The 19,335-nt window shown below is 39.7% G+C and overlaps 1 protein-coding gene across 4 annotated transcripts in view; it reads right to left on the reverse strand.

The window, feature by feature from the left end:
• The window catches only part of trappc9 (trafficking protein particle complex 9), a 278,262-nt gene that overhangs the window by 85,177 nt on the left and 173,750 nt on the right, over window positions 1-19,335 (reverse strand). For all 4 annotated transcript variants that reach the window (XM_031278503.2, XM_031278502.2, XM_035992820.1 and 1 more), the window contains one exon: window positions 5,548-5,701. In XM_031278503.2, the coding sequence (XP_031134363.1) occupies window positions 5,548-5,701 (154 nt within the window). The remainder of the gene's footprint in view (window positions 1-5,547; window positions 5,702-19,335) is intronic.

Raw genomic sequence — 19,335 nt, forward strand, 5'->3', positions numbered from 1 at the left:
CAGCGCCGTTACAGTCATTCCCCGGCTGCAATGACGGTGCAGAGACTCCAAGAGCCCAGATGCAGAAGACCCGGATATGCTGACCAATCAGAGCAGACTGGGCTTTTTCGGGAGGGGGGCTTAAAGAGACAGGCGCCAAAACAGAGCGCTTCAGAGGGTGAATACATGTATATTCAGACAGACAGTATGAGAAAAAGTATGTTTTTTGAACATTAAAACATGTAAACATGTTCTAGTAGCAACCCAATATACAAGTATGAACCTGAAAATGAGCATAATAGGTCCTCTTTAAGATTAGTGGGAGTTATGTGTTTAAAATTCAGGGAGCAGAGCTTGTAGTCAGTTTTACAGCTGCTGCTGCTGCTGCTATTACTACTACACTACCATACTAATTTATATTGACACTACTATATTAATAATAAAGTACTTTGTGACAAATGACTCCACTTTCCCTTCAGTGCCTACACCTGCCACAACTTCTTTCAATATGACTTTAACTCTGTTTAGTGCTTTACGTGTTAACGCTTACACTTCAACTGTTTTAACTACTTAAAATTCAACTAAAAGTCAACTCTTAGCACACTTCAGCTCATTTCTGTGCTTTCTTTTCTTTCAACCTTACTTTCCTTATTATTGATATATATTATATCACTTTTTCTTTAGTTTGTTTTTTTCTTTTCTTCTTTGACAGAGTTTTTTTTTCCCTTCAGCTGATCCGTCTGGTCCACTTTCTCAAGTGATAAGTTTCAGCTCTGAGCCCTGAAGTGTGCAGGCAATCATGGGCGAATGAGCATATCTTATCTGACATTCTAACCCTAACTGACAACCTCGGAGACTTTGAGCACAGACAAGTCCCTTTTCAGCAGAGCCTTAATGGATAATTAGCTTTCCACCAGAGACTATATTAATGGGCCCCATACTGTTTTGTCGCTGACAATGTGTAGGGTTTATAAAGAAGATTCTGATGATGTACCTAATCCAGAAATACGACAAAAAAGCATGATTATCACTTCAATTATTACATTTAGTATAAAACTCACATCACAGTAAAAATCGAAAAAACATTGCATCACACTACACAGTCGCTTACCTCATTGTTTTATTCACAGAACTGCTTGTACACTCTTCTACCAGGGGCCAAATTGACTTGTGATTGATATTTTTAAAGATGTGAAAGCTGCTTATGTATACTTAATGTGTTCCTCATGTTACACAGACATCAAAAACAGCGATATTAAATGGGAGATCTAATTTGTTTTTAAATGGAAGATGAAATAGCATCTGTGAAGCAAAACAGCCACAGCAACATGAAGCAAACTTTTCCCTCTCATTTCATTTACTTCAAATTGCAGAGAAAAACAATATTGTACAGCAAAAGTGTATGTGGAGTTTAGGCATGGGCCAGTATGAGATTCTGACAGTATGATAACCTTCAGCAAAAAGATCACGGTTTCACGGTATTAGAGTATTGCAATTACAGCTTTAAAATGTATTATTTTGAAATGTCGGGGTAAAAAACCCCAACTTTTTCCATTGAACACAATGTATTCTATTTTGAGCTGCACTGTCTGTCCCAAAATGTTTTTAGTGGTTTTGAAACGATTACTTTTTCAAACCGTGGTATACCTTAAACAGGTAACCGGCCATCTGAATTATTACATTTATTATAAAACTCAAGTCAATTATTAAAAATCAGCTGTGAGGAAACATCCCTGCTTTCTTATAGCCAAGTCAATGAAGTTTAATACTTGCATCACACTGCACAGTCGCTTACCTCCTCGTTTTATTCACAGAACTGCTTACACTCTTCTACCAGGAGATCAAAGGGCCAAATTGACTTGTGATTGATATTTTTTAAAGATGTGAAAGCTGCTTAATGTATACTTAATGTGTGGATGTATGTTCCTCATGTTACACAGACATCAAAAACAGCAATATTAAAGAACTACCACCAGACCATTCATAAAGGCATTAGATACCAGAATAGTCAGTTACTATTAATTCTAACTGGCACAAAATATGGCATTGATTTCCCCAATTCACAGCCACATTCATATGCCTTACAAGTATTAGCACAATATGCAAATGGTGGAAAATAAAAGTCCCTATAAATGAACTGCATATTTGTGTAATGCATTCATTTAGATGCCAAAGGTACATGTAGAGCATCCTTCTGTAACCTCACTATAATGATGGCATTAGACTGATCGCAGGCTAGGCTTTCAATGTATGAATGCGGCATCAAAACAAATATGGCTGTCAGAGAGCAATGACCCAGATGATATGTGATGATAAGGACACAGCTGATCATTTACACAGTTGATATTTGGAATAATGAGTGAGACGAGCAGCGTATGGAGCACCAAACCTGAGTCTATTAACCTTTGAGGGAGACTGTAAAGACAGTACAGTATGCATGCAGAGGCAGAGAGAGAGAGAGAAGGACAAAACATACTTATACTGTGCCGGCTGGATCTTTTCCAAACTCAGAGTCTGACTCATAATGAATCACAGGTCACAACATCTTCTTATTTTAAATGGATACGATTGAACATGGGTCGGGTTAAGGGTCTTATGAACTCCATACTGTACTGTGGAGGGGACTGCCTGCAAAATAAACTTTGTAAGCATAATTGGATTCATTTATCTGTGGTTTTGTGAAACAGGATTTAATATTCTAAGATTAAGCACTCCAATTAGGGGTGGAATCCACTTTCAGCTCAACCCAGTCTCACGGCAGTTCGTGAAATGGTCACGTTATTTGATCTATTGATTCGTGTTCACAGGGACGTTTTTCTCATTTTTTTCGTGGTGGCCAGCACGATTATGTAAAATAATGCATTTCAATGGGAAGCATATTCTGTGATCACAGCACGACTACGGTAGGGAGTAGTATGAAAAGCCGAAAATCCGTGTGGGGAGGTTGGTCAGGGTGGTGGATGGGTCAAACAATACAGGACTTTCACCCGGAAGACCGGGGATCGAGTTCCGCGTGTGGCATTTTGTTTCCCCGTTGTTTTCCTAATCACAACCGTCCCGTTATTGTCGCGTGTTCCCCACGGCCTTCTCCCGGTGTGTGAGGCGTCCTTTCCCCGTCGTTTCTTTCCTAAACCCAACCTCCGCCGTCCCGTTGTTGTTGTCGCGTGTCCCGGGGTGTGACATTTGCTTTCCCCGTTAATCTTTTCCTAAACCCAACCTCCGTATAGATGGTTCCCATTCGTGCTGGCCACCACGAAAAAAACAAGATAAACGTGTTGTTGTACACGAATCAATAGATTAAAAATAACGTGACAATAACACAAACTGCCGTGAGACCGTGCTGTTCAGCTACAGTGCATCATTTACAGTATATTTGAGGCCAAAGGGTTAGGGTTACACATCCAACAAGTCCATTCCCTTAAATTGCTATAGAGCTGAACAATCACAGACACAATGTGTGGATGATCAACATGCTTGTCCACCCACTAAACTTACTGTCAGCAATCATTCAGAGTTTGGCACTTTTTCGTTTGTTGCCTGGAATACTTATATGTCTTGCACCACAGCCCTTCCTAGCAAAAGAGAATGGACAAGTCATTGCTTATGTTAATTCAAAACTTGGGAGACTTGGTGCATCTCTGCTTTGATTTGGTGCTTGCTTGTGAGCTTTATTAGCAGCTTTTCAGTCCAAATGCTTGCAGTAAAACACAAAGAGTGGGCAGAGCCTGGGAGTCTTGACAGTTAGGAAGAGCCTACCTAAGTTTAGAAAAATGACACAAATAGTGTCGCTTAAGGAGTACAGCTGAGAACAATGCCTTTAAGGTAAGCTGTACAATTTTAAAACAAGTCCTAAACTACACTTGTGTCTGCTGAAGTCAATCTTTTCTTGAAGTAATGTGCTGTTGCTTCTGGCTGGCTGTAATATCTTAGACAAACTGTTATCTGGATGTACTACGCCAGCTCAGACAGCTTTACAGGGAGTTACAATAATAACTAACTCATACATTACAAATTAAAGTGCCTGTTGCTTTGCTCAAGGCCAACTGAGTGTTTTGGAGTGTGACACGCGCTGTAATCAAATCTTTTATTTCTAAACTTCTTTCATGTTGTAAAGGGAAAATCCACCCTGAAGCAGAATTTACATTGTGCTATTCCAAGGACGTAAGACAGCTGAGTCACTATCTACACACACAGAAATGTCTCCCTGTGCCCGAAACGATAGCATCAAGACTTAACTTGATAGCAATTTCGGTGTTGGTCCATTCAAGCTGAATGAATAAGTGACTTCACAAAAGAGATTTTCCATCCAAACTACTTAAATTTTCCATTATGGCCTTGAGAGAGTGTGATACCTCTTTCTCATCGCTTACGTTAGAGAGCTGCACATTTCCTAAATGTTTCCTTGTTTTTGTCCCTATAGCCCAGAAAAGTCAGAGTGAGCTGTTTGCCGGTCTACGGAGCAGGATTTGTCTGTTGATGACGTACTTGCTAGAGCTTGTCTATATTCTGTTCAGCTTCAAGAGAAACTTGTTTCAATTTACAAATTAACATATGTTCTAGCTCTGATGTAATGATCAAACAGGCCGTTTCGGCCTGATTTTTGCTCCAGTAAAAGGATGCTATATTTGTATGTCATTTTCATTCTCCATCCCTGCCTACACGCTGCCAAATTACTTGTAGATAAAAACAATGCACATAATGAAGAGGGTGTTTACGCCTTCATAAAAAGGAAAAATATAATGGCAGCTGCAGTAGCTCAGAGATTAGATTCATCATTAATTGTACACCATGCACACCAACAATCTGACAGGCAGTTCTTAAATCTCAAACTGCAAACTGATGAGTTATGGGCTGATACACAGCACTATATGCGTGATGAATAGTAGCTCTTTCCAACAGCAGAAACTTTTCCAGGAACCCAGGAACCTTTTTTAATGGAACTCATTCTCATTAGTTCTTTTTTTTAGTTCGGATGGCAAGTGAGTTGATGGTCAACATGTACGTGACAAGCCAGATGACAACAGTATATGAAGGAATACTGTAGATACAGAGAATTGTCTCCCTGAGGAAAAGCAGACTGCAGAGAGCAACATGCTGACAATGCTGTCAAAGATTACTGTACCTTGGTCGGACCACAAAGCTCGCCCGCAGACTAGGACCTATGGGAAAATGTATCATATTGATACAAGTATGTGGCACATTTACCCACCCAAACATACACACACACTACGACAGCACTTCTCAGTGTCAGAGTGGCAAGTACTTTGCCATACACTTTCCCATCTGTCAGTGCAGGCGAACAAGATCCCTCCTGCCAGAGGGCCTCCAGATGTAGGATCCAGATGTCCTGTTTTCACTGATCTGACTGCCAACAAACAACACTATTCAACAAAATAATTTTGTTTGACCACCTATTGGAGATAATGACCTTTTTCTTTTGAGACTAAGGAAACTCAAATTATGGATGTAAACCTTTACCCTCTGTTTCTACTGTCTTTCTAGCAATGCTCAGCTCAGGCTGGTTTCTCTGATATAACTCTACCATACATGTAGCCACTGGAAGGATATGATGCTCCAACAGATGCCCAGCTTGCTGTTGATCTGGCAGCCCTGGGCATGTTGTCGCTCCTCCTCCAGCTGTTTGGGGTTAGTGAAGCGAGCTGTCTCCTGGTCCGGCTGTGGCAGACTCTCAAAGTCAAACTTGTCAACCTGGATGGCCATCCTGCAACAGGAGAGGGGAGAAGCACTTACAGATACAAGTTTAAAGAAAAAAATCCACAGTAACCGACTCTGGGAATGACATAACAGTTGCATAACTGTCATCGAAAACAAAGTTACAGTGCTCAGCATAAATGAGTACACCCATGCTAAATTTGACTAAAAAGAGGAATAAAAAAATCATCTTTTGGAAATTGATCTTAATGCCTTAATTACCATAGGTCAGACGAAACAAATAATCTGAAGATGCTTGCCTTGGCTCTGGGAAATTGTGATGGGCATTAATGACTAGTTTATCAACAATGGAAATAATCATTAGTTGAAGAACTACACTAAATGATTTACCATAATACCAGCTGCCAGCCGCTCAAACTCCATAAATCTGAGTCAAGTCTCTTAAAACTTTTATTACAGTGCTCAGCATAAATGAGTACACCCATGCTAAATTGACTAAAAAGAGGAATAAAAAATCATCTTTTGGAAATTGAACTTAATGCCTTAATTAAAAAATTAAAAAGGACACCAATTTTCTTTGTGAATGAATAATGTATCGTGAATAAATAAATGTTCTTCCTTAAAATACAGTGGGCATAAGTGAGTACACCCCTATGTTAAATTCCCATAGAGGCAGGCAGATTTTTATTTTTAAAGACCAGTTATTTCATGGATCCAGGATACTATGCATCCTGATAAAGTTCCCTTGGCCTTTGGAATTAAAGTAGCCCCACATCATCACATAGCCTTCACCATACCTAGAGATTGGCATGAGGTACTTTCCATAAAATCATCTCTCAATGCAAATCAAACCAGCTATTAGGCTAACTGAAATAAAACCATGTCAATCTCTAGGTATGGTGAACGGTATGTGATGATGTGGGGCTATTTTAATTCCAAAGGCCAAGGGAACTTTATCAGGATGCATAGTATCCTGGATCCATGAAATAACTGGCCTTTAAAAATAAAAATCTGCATACCTCTATGGGAATTTAACATAGGGGTGTACTCACTTATGCCCCCTGTATTTTAAGGAAGAACATTTATTTATTCACGATACATTATTCATTCACAAAGAAAATTGGTGTCCTTAAAGGTTGGATTTTTTAATTAAGGCATTAAGTTCAATTTCCAAAAGATGATTTTTTTTATTCCTCTTTTTAGTCAATTTAGCATGGGTGTACTCATTTATGCTGAGCACTGTAATAAAAGTTTTAAGAGACTTGACTCAGATTTATGGAGTTTGAGCGGCTGGCAGCTGGTATTACGGTAAAGCATTTAGTGTAGTTCTTCAACTAATGATTATTTCCATTGTTGACAAACTAGTCATTAAAGCAGCCATATTATGCTCATTTTCAGGTTCATAATTGTATTTTAAGGTTGTACCAGAATAGGTTTACATGGTTTAATTTTCAAAAAACACCATATTTTTGTTGTACTGCACCGCTCTCTCTCACTGCTGCAGATCCTCTTTTCACCTGGTCTCTGTTTTAGCTACAGAGTGAGACCTCTTTTCTTCTTCTTCTTCTATACTATCTTTGATTGCACTGCACATGCCCAGTAGCTCAGATGTAGCTCATGTCAGCTAGCTAGCTCCATAGACAGTAAAAGAAAGGCTGTTTCTACAACTTCGGTCAGTTACAAGGCAGGATTAGCTGGGAGACTTCTAAATGAGGGCGCACATGTAAGTAGTTCTTTTGTAGATTATGGTGAACTTGTGTGTGTTGTAGCAGTGCTTTGCTACTGAGAACGAGGTAGCATGCTAGCGTTAGCATGCTAGCGTTAGCATTAGCGTTAGCATGCTAACGCTACGAGCTAATGGTTGCGGTTAGCCTGCTCGTTTCGGCTTGTGACGTCACAAGCCGTGTCGATTTTGAGCAGCTCACCCAGAGACTGAAGGCAGGACACATTCAGAAACCGTATCTCACTCTAAACAGCATGGATGGATTTTTTTCAAAGTTTGTATGTGTGTGGAAGCACCAGAGACACAACATAACACCCCAAATCCCAGAAAAAGTGATTTTTTCATAATATGGGCACTTTAATGCCCATCACAATTTCCCAGAGCCAAGGCAAGCATCTTCAGATTATTTGTTTTGTCTGACCTATAGTCCGAAACCCAAATATATTCAATTCACAAGAATATAAAACATTTAGTATTGCCCATGGACAACTAGTTATAGTTATAGTAATAGTTTTGATCAATTATCTAACAAATGGGTAGCAAAAGCCATACACAAAATACAGATAGTATTGGGTGTGGATGAAATTAGCAACATCAGCAACCCTTACAGCCCATTCACAAGCCCCTGAAAGTGGAGCTACTGTACCTGGCAAGCTAACAGCTCACACATGAACAAGCCAGGAAGATGCTAGCCCTAGTCACAATTTTGCATGTCATCCGCAGATTTACTTTGCCCTGATTGCGCGGATTCCATTGTAATGAATTGATTTTCCTGCTGAGTTTTGCCATTTTAAATGCTGGTGTGACCAGGACTGAACTGCAACTGATGCTCTTAAGAGCAATATGATGGCAAACATGACTGGAAAGAAAGTTAACCAATGTATACTTCAATGACTCATTTAAAAACAGCAAAACAATTTCAAAAAGTCCATATAGAATCTCACCACAAGAACTGCACAGGAGAGGGTTGGTTCATTGACAATCAAAAGTATATTTGGGTGAACACATTTAACAACTGACTTTATGCAATCACATATTTCTACTTCAATGCTTCATCTACAGAATATATCCGAGGAAAAACTTTGCTTCCATTTCTGCCTGCCTGATCAACCAATGTGGGCGGCTTTGTGTGGTTTGGCAAGAGTTAAATTATTTATCTAGTCTGAACAAACACCCCCAGGCCCAAGCTTCCCCCCTCAGTGTTGCGGGTATGTTATTTATTAACAAGAGCCAGGGTGTTCGTTGCCCGAGGTTACGGCAAGCGTCACATCCAGGATTGAAGTCTTGTTGTACCAAACTAAGCTGATACCACATCTGTGCTCATTAAATGAACCCAAAGCCCACCTCTAAATACCCATGCAGCATTCAGGCCCTCCATTCAAAAATGGAAATACCATTTGGTTCTATTATTTCTCTGCCTGCACAAATCTCTGTAGAGAGAAAAAGACCAATGTCCCAATTTAGAATTAATTTAAGTTCCATTTGTTATTTATAAATTTTTTCATTCAGTACAAGTAATTAAAATAAACAAGTACCATTGTTATGAAGTCTTATTGGGCTGCTTTCATGTGAGTATGACTCTTAAAGGTGCTCTAAGCGATGTCACACATTTTTTTAGGCTACAACATTTTTTTGTCACATACAGCAAACATCTCCTCACTATCCGCTAGCTGCCTGTCCCCTGAACACACTGTAAAAAAAACGGTCTCTGTAGATAGCCCAGGCTCCATAAACGGCAACAAAAACAAACTGCGCCAACCTGCACCACCAAACATAACAAACAGAGTTCCAGCCAATAACCGACAAGAAGGATTTGGGGGTGGGGGATGGGCGTGGATGTATTAAGAGAACGGGGTTGGGGGGGTTAGTGCGCGGAAGGGAGGGGCAGGGGGCGGGATGAGGAGGAGGGAGGGGTGAGCTAGCCTCCGTTTTGTTTGACAATACTTCGAACGTCAACAATAAGTAACGTCACTCAACATCGCTTAGAGCACCTTTAAGCAACACCAGCAAGCAAGCAACAAGCACGGACAGATTATATGCTCCGGTAAACAGTTTTATGCCAGTCACAACAAACTGTAATTTCAAGACTATTCCCTTTTTTGGAGCATGGAGCCAGCCGTACGTCTGTTTTGTTTATCTTGCTTATGTAAAATGTTACTCTACATGCTTTGCATGTAATAGTTTTACGTTAAGCTAACATGGTCTATATATATTTTTGGTCCATATATTATGTCAATACTGTGTGTTTGTGTGTATATTTTTTACGGTGGATTTGCAGAGAAGCCTTCAATAAACCAGTAGTGAGAAAGCCACAATACTCCGTTTTGATCTCCACAAAACTTCTAAAGTAAACATCTGGCTCCTAAGCTGCTGGATGTTCTACTTTCTTCACCAGGTGGTCGCTAACTTCGTCTGTCCGCTGCTTAATGCTCAGAAGGTAGTGTACAGTGTTTTCTGCAGCCTAGAATGAGGTTGATGAAGTCCTGAACCAAAACAGTGAAGTTACAGGCTTAAAACCAAAATAATTAAGCAACTTACTGTAGAAAGATGCTATGAGGGTTTAATTAATTGTGAATCTGGTCTTGCCACTATCTCAAAGTTGTGACTCATTCTAGTTTCCTAGCTCATTCACTGAATGCTGTCCTGTTAAAAGCATATGACTTAAAAAAAGTCTTGGTTTTGAAGCTCTGCTGATCAAAAAGTATGTGAAAGGTGAAAGGAGTTGCTTGTAGTGACAGACCCACATCCAATCATCACCCAACTTTGCAGTTTCCCTCAGCAGTACAAAGCATTAGTCATTGTCAAGTAAAAACCCACGTTTTTCTGAGGAGCTGGCAGAGACTAAAACAAAGCCAAAGGAAATGGGATTATTGGACTATTGATGCTGATGATGCTTCGTGACTGCTGGATGTGGTAATGTTCAAATGTTTGCTGAAATGTTAGCCATACCAACTCTATAATATGACAATCTCAAAAATCACATAAGTGCAATTTTGAACTATTGCACAGTGAAGCATGGGCCCAATGCAATAGCACTTTGCAGGAGAGAAGAAAATTCTCAGGCTCTCACTGGTGTCATGATGGGTGATAGGCTTTCCTTTGAGTATTTAACTGGGAGACAGACACCATCAGAGTCCTCTTCACACAGAGGGATCAGAGCATAAAAAAACGTCCATTTTGGTCCATTTTTCCGTGCCCTTAGCTCTCCTATTATTCCCTACTTAGAGAAATGACACAATGTGACTTTGAGGTGGGCAGCTAACTGCAAATTACCTGGACATCCATCTCCACAGGAGGCCAACTGGCAATAAGAGGTTCCTATAAAGGTAGAGTCTCACTCAGAGTGTCGCCTACTGTTTTTAAGCCTTGATAAATCACCGCTTTGACAGGCACCATGCTGATTAATGCAAATGATTTCTCAGTGAACATATTTAAAAGCTGCGGACACGTGTGCTTGCAATTTTCCTCCTGTTTGAAATGCAAAACACAGGATCCATGTATTGATCGGTAGGTTCATCTCTGGATTCCAGTTCAGAGGGCACGGCAGCTCCCGGGGGAGTCATTCTCTGGTGCACTGATAGGAAGATGGGCAGAGCAGCGTGTCTAAGAAAAAGTTCTCTCAGGTCCAATTCAGCGGCTGATTCAGATGAGTTTTATTCACTGCGCAGTGGAGAAAGAAGTTCACAAGATGCTGTAGGATTATCTCTGACCAGAGAGAGTTTCTAGCCAGGGTTTTATATAAGGTTACCGCAAACAACAGAATAAACAAAAGCTGAGAAGACATTAAACTCACAAGCCTTGCATAGACTCAATACTGTCTGCTTCAACTAATCAAAAGTGCTTTGATAGATAGTTAGAGCCCAGGTTGGCTCCAACAAAAGGGTCTCACTCACAGTGGTCAATGCAAAATGCTTTGTTTTAACACTAAACTAGAGCAAAGGCAGACAGACTTAATTAAATCAGGACACACTAAAAGTTGTTGATCAGGAAAAAATAGTGGGAACTTAATCAGTGAACAGGAAAGAGGATATCAGGATAAAATGAGACTAAAACTATTAGGTAATTTTCTTCTACAAGAGTCAGACTCATTAAACCGAGCACTGCTTTGTTGTGTTGTCTCTCAATAGCTATCGTCACTGAGCAATCAAATGATTTATTAAAACACAAAACAGAGATAATTTGACAACTGTTTGGTTCTAGTAAATAATAATTTGAGTGAGAAAGTCTGATTGTAATATACTTCGGTATTTAGTGACGGTATACCGGTTAAAAGTTTCGGTAACAGTTTACTTGAAGGTATCTACATAAGAGTGACATGACACTGTCATGAACACATGACACTGTCATGACACATGAACTCTAACCCTAACCATAACTTGTCATGACACTTGAATGACAGTTACTAAAAGAAGCTTTATGTCATAAACATTTATGACTTGTTTATAATGTTTATGACATGTTCATGACAGTGTCATGTCACTCTTACATAGATACCTTCAAGTAAAGTGTAACCAAATTTTCTGTAGGCTATGAATTTTCCATACACCGCCACACCGGTGCATAGCCATTGAGAGCGCCATGGTCGAGCTGTGAGTGAATTGAGAGGGGATCCCTATTAACTGCGTACCCTTCTACCTCATGGTTCTAACTTTACAACACGACAATTAACCCACAAATAACTCTCTTTAACAGCGTGAAACACAATGGCACACAACAATGTGCGACACAAACAATTTGTTACCCTAATAATAAAGTAACCCCACAGAACGGAATGCTGGGTAACGTTATAGCTGCTAGCTAGCCAGGTAGCATAAGTTTGCGAATTAGAAGCCCGACAGGGTGATGCAGGACTTGGTCTTGAATCAGCCTTAACGGGGTTCAATTCGAAATTATGACCGGCTTGTTCTACATCGTCCTGCTTATTACATGACTTATTACACGGCTACTCATACAGAGGATACCCACTGATAACGCCTGTGTCCCGGTCCCGGGACGGTTAATTTTACCGCTGATGAGCACGGCTCTCAGGGGGAAGCAAGGTCACCCTGGTGAGTGAGCTAACCATGGAGCTAACTAATGCTCCGTTTTCACTGTTATGGGGACGGGTGGTATGGGTAAACAAGTCATAGCTGTTCTGTGTGACCTAAGACTCTGCAGTGCAAGGCAGTAAAGTAAAGCAGCGGACATGGAGCGGACATTTTCTTGATTGCTAACCAGGAATGTAAATGAGGAAAATGAGGGCTGTAGTGACAGCGAGGAACCTTCAGTTTATCAGGGACACAAAGATGTTGAATATTTGCTATTGTTGCACTTTCATTATGGCGTTTCACTGTGGTGAGTAGGATAGGTTTTGAATTTCTGTTTACACTGTTTATAGTCTGTTTTCTGTCAATACGTGCCATCTGAGAAAAAAGTGTTAATAATCTGTGTCCTTATGACAGCTTGTTCCGCTGTGTTTTCAATCAACGAATAACATTCATAATCGTCATAAAATCTGTGGGCATTCATGTTTATTGGCGATATATATATGCAAATATTCGATGACTTTTGGGGAATAGTTGATGACTACTAAACTTCACTATTCGCTAACAGTGTTGGGAGTAATACGTTACAAAAGTAACACAATTACAGCAATGTATTGTTTTTTTGCTGTAACGCAGTAATATCACGCATTACTAATAACATTTCGGTAATAATATACCGGTTACAATCTCAGTAAGGTGAGTTACAATGCATTTTCACCTGAAATGAAGTGGTGTTTTGTTTTTGTTTTTAAATTCATCAACACAGCGAAACATTTCGCCAGAGAAAAAATATGTTTGAGTAAAAGAGTAAGAGAAAGAACAGGAAAGAGAGTAATGTTATTTTTCTGTTGCTGGAACTCGATGCTTGAGATAACAGCAGAGACTGATACTACATTTGCAAGATAGACATACTCCCATTTTTTTTAGGAGTTATTATGCTGCGTTGAAGCGAGCTGTCCTGTCACTGTTCCCATGGTCAGAGCCAGAACCACAGACGTTACGGACAACATCTGTGTCCCAACAGGTAACGGTACGTACAACATCTGTGTCCCAACAGGTAACGATACTGACAACATCTGTGCCCCAACAGGTAACGGTACGTACAACATCTGTGTGCCAACAGGTAACGGTACGTACAACATCTGTATCCCAACAGGTAACGGTACGTACAACATCTGTGTCCCAACACACTACACCGCTTCTCCGCTCTCTTCACTGGTTACCAATTGCGGCCTGCATCCGCTTCAAGACACTAGTACTTACATACAGGGCCACGAACGGATCAGCACCCGCTTACATCCAGGACATGATCAAACCATATACCCCAACCCGCCCACTTCGTTCTGCATCAGCCAACCTGCTTGCTGCCCCCTCACAGTGAGGGAGAACTAATCACTCAACGAAATTCCGACTGTTCACTGTCCTAGCTCCCAAATGGCTCCCCATCGATATCAGGATGGCCGAAAGTCTACACATCTTCCGCCAAAGGCTAAAAACACATCTCTTCCGACTACACCTCTGATAAAAAAAAATAATAATTCTTGAACCTGCACTTTCATATGTCTCTTTGTAGCTTTGCTTATTTAAAGCTAATATACTTGCACTTACTACTTGTTGTCTGGAGTTTGAACCTTCACAGTTGAAAGCACTTAATTGTAAGTCGCTTTGGATAAAAGCGTCAGCTAAATGACATGTAATGTAATGTAAAGGTCAACATCTGTGTCTCAACAGGTAACGGTACGTACAACATCTGTGTCCCAACAGGTTACGGTACAGACAACATCTGTGTCTCAACAGGTAACGGTACGTACAACATCTGTGTCCCAACAGGTTACGGTACAGACAACATCTGTGTCCCAACAGGTAACGGTACAGACAACATCTGTGTCCCAACAGGTAACGGTACAGACAACATCTGTGTCCCACCAGGTAATGGTTCGGCAGCGCGGACAGCGGTGTGTCCGAGCAACTGACAGATATAAACATGTCGGGAATTAATGTTTAGGCTTGCTACACGTAAATATTAGCATTACATTTCATCAGCGGTGGAAAGGAACTATACCGTACTTCAATACAATTGTAAGGCAACCTACTTTTAATTCAGTATTTCCATTTTCTCTTACTTCATACTTCTACTCATTTGCAATTCAGAGTAAAGTATCATCGATTCACTTGACTATTTATTTTATAACTTAAGTTACTTTGCAGTCAGATTAATAATACAAAATATTACAAATAAATAAATTATGATTTATTAAATTGGATAAGGATGACACTTTTTTGATACCGTGGTGAAATTCACAAGCTACCTGCCGAGTCATACTTCCGCTGTTAGAATCATCAGAGACAGTAAGATTGTAATATAACTAATTAATCTCAAATGACAGTAACTAGTAATCTATAATGCATTACATTTTGGAAGTAACATGCCCAAAACTGTTTGTTAATGCCCTAGTTTTGAAAATGAGCCAATAGTAACATTGTGGTTGTAAGTTGTGGGGGTTTTTTCTACCAGGTTGCAGTTTGCACAATAAACAATGTTTACATCCTACAAGTGTTTGTATGCATTCTGATGCCTTCATTTATTGTAGAATTGTGTGTGGGTAAAACAAATCCTAAAGTAATCAAAGCAGTATACATGATGACATTGAAATGTTTTTATAATCTATGTACCCCTGACAGTAGAGTTGACCAGAATCTTAAAAACTACTGTGATTCAAATTGTTGCTCATACCGCCCAGCACTATCTGTATCTTACATTTCTGTTTGTTCATCATGCTTGGAGCACATGAGTATCATTACAGGTGATCTGCTGCCTCGTCTGTCTTACGTACTTTATTGTGAACCATTAATGAAAATGCACTACAAGAAAAAAGCTCTCTTGATGAGTCCAGGGACATATACAGAACATCAAAATGAGGTGGAGGAGAAAAGGCAATGCAATTATCACACAGCCTTTACAACAAAGCAGGACACAAATTAAATAACAATTAAGACTTCAATACAAAGACGACAGGAAAGCTCCTGTTCCTGCTGCGCCTGCGACTCCCTCAAATACACCCGCCTTTGAAGATTAGTTGCACTGGGCTTATGTCACTGACTGAAGTCCCATCTTCAAATGGGCACTGCTTCTCATTCAGTCCTCTTCAAAAGCACAAATGACACATTAAGTCTAAAAATACCACTTTGCAACAATGCAAATGGGTCCTAAATGGGAAGACAGTGCCTGGCGAGGCCTGCGACTGGTTTTCTTTGGACAAGTAATTACTGAGAGCCAGATGGCCACATTCAAATTAAAGCTTCAAATGAGTTGCAATATGGAAAGGAATGTTTTCCAAAGAAGAAAACAAACAGCTAACATACTCTTGTATTTTTTAATACAAGAGTATTCCATAGTTCCTGTAAATGTAATTCACTGTAACTTGGGTTGACTGATTGACTTATTTGTCAATTTGAGTGGTGCTTCGCATTAGCTGCTAACTCGTAATACTTTTTGAGACTTCACACTACACATAAAAATCAGTCTCAAAGGGATATCATTTTTTTATCTTAATGTAAGTAATCAACTGGGGAGGTTTGATGTATAGTAAGTCTGGATTAATAGAAGTACATTTCCAGGATAATTGCTTGACAGCGCCAAATGCCATTCTCAAAATCACTTCAGGGAAGTTGAGAGATGAGCGCTGTGGAGATAGGTCTGGCAATGACTATCTTAGTTATTTTTTCCACCTATTCACTACCATTAATTAGCTTATTATGCTAATTACCCAATAGCCCAATATGCAACTTTTAGCAACCAAGCTTAATTTCATCCACTAGGCCTGTAGATGACATTTCAATCATAAACATTCATAAGAAACAAGATTTCTGGGTCCAAGAAGTTACCAGTAGACTATGATGGCTAACGGAGGCAGTATCTTTGCATTGCTTATAAGAGGCTATTTGTGTTGTTCTGTATTCGAAAATGATGTTTTATGTTGATTTTAATGTGCTCACTTCATGCTACTTGCCAGTTTGTACTGAACAATGGACTAGAGTTGGTAACAGTGTTGTAAATAACTATTACTAGTCAAGAGAAAAGTTTGGGAATGAAAGTTGTAAACTTCAGAACTAAATTGATAAAGGTTTGAATAACTTTATGAAGATTTAAAGAGGTCAAAGCTGCTGAGCCAATAGTTAGTTCTGGTCATTTTCAAGTCTTCCCGTTTTCAACTAAATAGTATCATCACTGTAAAACGGTTAATTATTTTCTTTTTAAATTAGTCTTGTAGCCTTTAAAATACATGGAAAAGGTGATGAATGTCCATCACAATTTCTCAGCCAAAGAGGGGCAAAATGTTGTTTTGTCCAACCAACAGTTCAAAACCCAAAGATTTACAATTTAAAATAATATAAATGACTGAATAACAGCAAATAAAAATTTATAATAAAACTGTTGATTCATTTGGAGTTGACTGTTTGGTTAATAAACTAATTTCAGTACTAGTTTTGTGTCTTCCCCCAGAAATTTGTTCATTTAATTTTGGATAAGCCACTAAAAAAACATGAGGCCCATGAGACACAAAACATGTCACCATTTGAAATGCTGCAGAAACCAGGCCTTAACTGAGAAAAGTGCAGAAGTAGTACTGGGTTCCAAGGTAATAGCAACCTGACAGCATTGAAACAAGTTCACCACTTGCTACTGCAATGAAACCTAATGTAAACCTTATTTAAAAACAGCAAAACCGTTTTTAAAAAAGATTATAAAACCTATTTATGTACCAGTGAAGCAGTGAAAATAAAGAAGTCCACAGAGCAGTAGTTGTAACTGTAACAAAGAGCAATCCCCAGGCACCCCTAGAAGTGCTTTCTACTGAGGCAGGAGAGCATTACCAGGTCAAGCTCTCCCACTACCACCATCTTCTTTTTCCATTGATTTGACTGTGGAGTCTTTCAAGGATTAGGCCATATCTGGAGACTAATCTAGCCTATTACAAGACTTTTAATAACAACCTGTGTGCTGAGCCGGAGCCACCGTGGAACATCTCTAGGCCTAATTCCCAATGCCTCCCCCCAGCCTCTTGCTGATAACAGCCTACTTGGCCTTTATTTCCCTGGCCGAAAAAGGCAGCAAGGGTAGATAGGAGATTGGATGGATGGATGACCGGTTTCATCCAAATTTCTATCTGCTCAAAATGGGTGAGTCGTGAATCAGTTAGCGTTCAAATAAATCCTACAAAGACATGCACAGATGAAAGACAAACCTGCAGAAATAAGCAATGTTATTCGTGTCCACGCATACAGATAGAGAGGTCTATTTTCTTGTCAGCATGTCAGTCTGCAGGGCTTACTACTGGTCAAGTGGCATATGTGTCAGGTGTAAACAATGTTTTGTGGTTTTCTATGCTGAATCCATTTGGAATTTTGATGACTCACAATGGGCTTGACTCTATCAGAGCAGTGGCAAAGCAGAGGTGTGGAACAGAGATTTGTGCTTGCTCAGAGCACATAGCAAAAGGCACAGTCATGTGCTGTTTCTTCATGGATCTTACCTAAATATACCTAACAAAAATATAAATGCAACACTTTTGTTTTCGCTCAAAAGGTTTATTTCTCTTATATTTTGTGCACAAATTTGTTAAAATCTATTAGTGAGTACTTGTCCTTTGCTAAGATAATCTATCAACTGTCACAATCAACCCTGTCTACTACAAAATACATTTTTATACATATCTCCTAACGGCAGTTTTAATGTGTTAGTTTAGGATTAAAGGGGCCATTCACCCACATTACAAGAAAAATACAACATATCTTCGCTGTCATGCAGAAACCTTGTATCTCCATATTTCATTATTTTAATTTATTTTCATAAATCAATGCTACTGGCCACCCTTTACGTCTGGTTGTGGGTTTTAACAAATATTTAAAGGTCCCATGGCATGAAAATTTCACTAACATTAATATGAGTTCCCCCAGCCTGCCTATGGTCCCCCAGTGGCTAGAAATGGTGATAGGTGTAAACCGAGCCCTGGGTATCCTGCTCTGCCTTTGAGAAAATGAAAGCTCAGATGGGCCAATCTGGAATCTTCCCTTTATGATGTCATAAGGAGGAAGGTTACCTCCCCTTTCTTTGCTTTGCCCACTCAGAGAATTTGGCCCGCCCATGAGAAAGGGAGAGACATCATGGCTTGCAAACGAGCGAAGCATGGCAGGTGGTCAAGGCCACACCCCCACCCTCCACCTTGCAAATAGTAATAGTAAAAATGTTAGTTATGCTTTAGTTCCCAGGAGTAGATCTTGTAGGGAAATAATTTTAAACAAATAAAATGGAATGAAAGTGAACGTTTTGCAGACATGACCAGTATATACATTTTGTTTTCAGATACATTACATTTTAACATTTGCTCATTATGTTGTTAAAAAAACAAATGTATTCTGGGCAGTGTTACGTTTCTGACAAAACATACATGTATTTGCTATTGCAATTTAGTTGCACGTGTACAGTCTTAAGGAACATGACTAGTTTGAAACTAGTATACGGCTGGTACTGGATGGGCAATGTGCTAAATTGTTACACGGGTAGTCAGTGATGGTGTCTAAAATGTGAATCCCTGGATATTAGCCAATGAGTGGAACCACTGTAGCAGCCCCCTGAGAACGTAACAGATTACTCTCCGTGCCTATTCATTTTAAAAGAGCAATGGCCATGGGGAAACACTTGACGACCAATGGCGTAACCTCATCACTCACTCAATAAGTCAAGGACAGGCTTTCACGTTTATAGGGCTGGCCCCACTTTGTTGCGGTCCAGCCAACAAAAGTTGATCAGAATTAAAATGTGAAGTGGGCATTGTGAATTCTTCATATGTAGATTTCAGTAAGTGACTCATGGCTCTCCCATCATGTAATCATCAAAACCTGTTTGACTCTATTGCTCATATCACCAAACTGCCC

The sequence above is a fragment of the Sander lucioperca genome, chromosome 16 (genome assembly GCF_008315115.2).
Source record: "Sander lucioperca isolate FBNREF2018 chromosome 16, SLUC_FBN_1.2, whole genome shotgun sequence".
Taxonomy (NCBI): Eukaryota; Metazoa; Chordata; class Actinopteri; order Perciformes; family Percidae; genus Sander; species Sander lucioperca.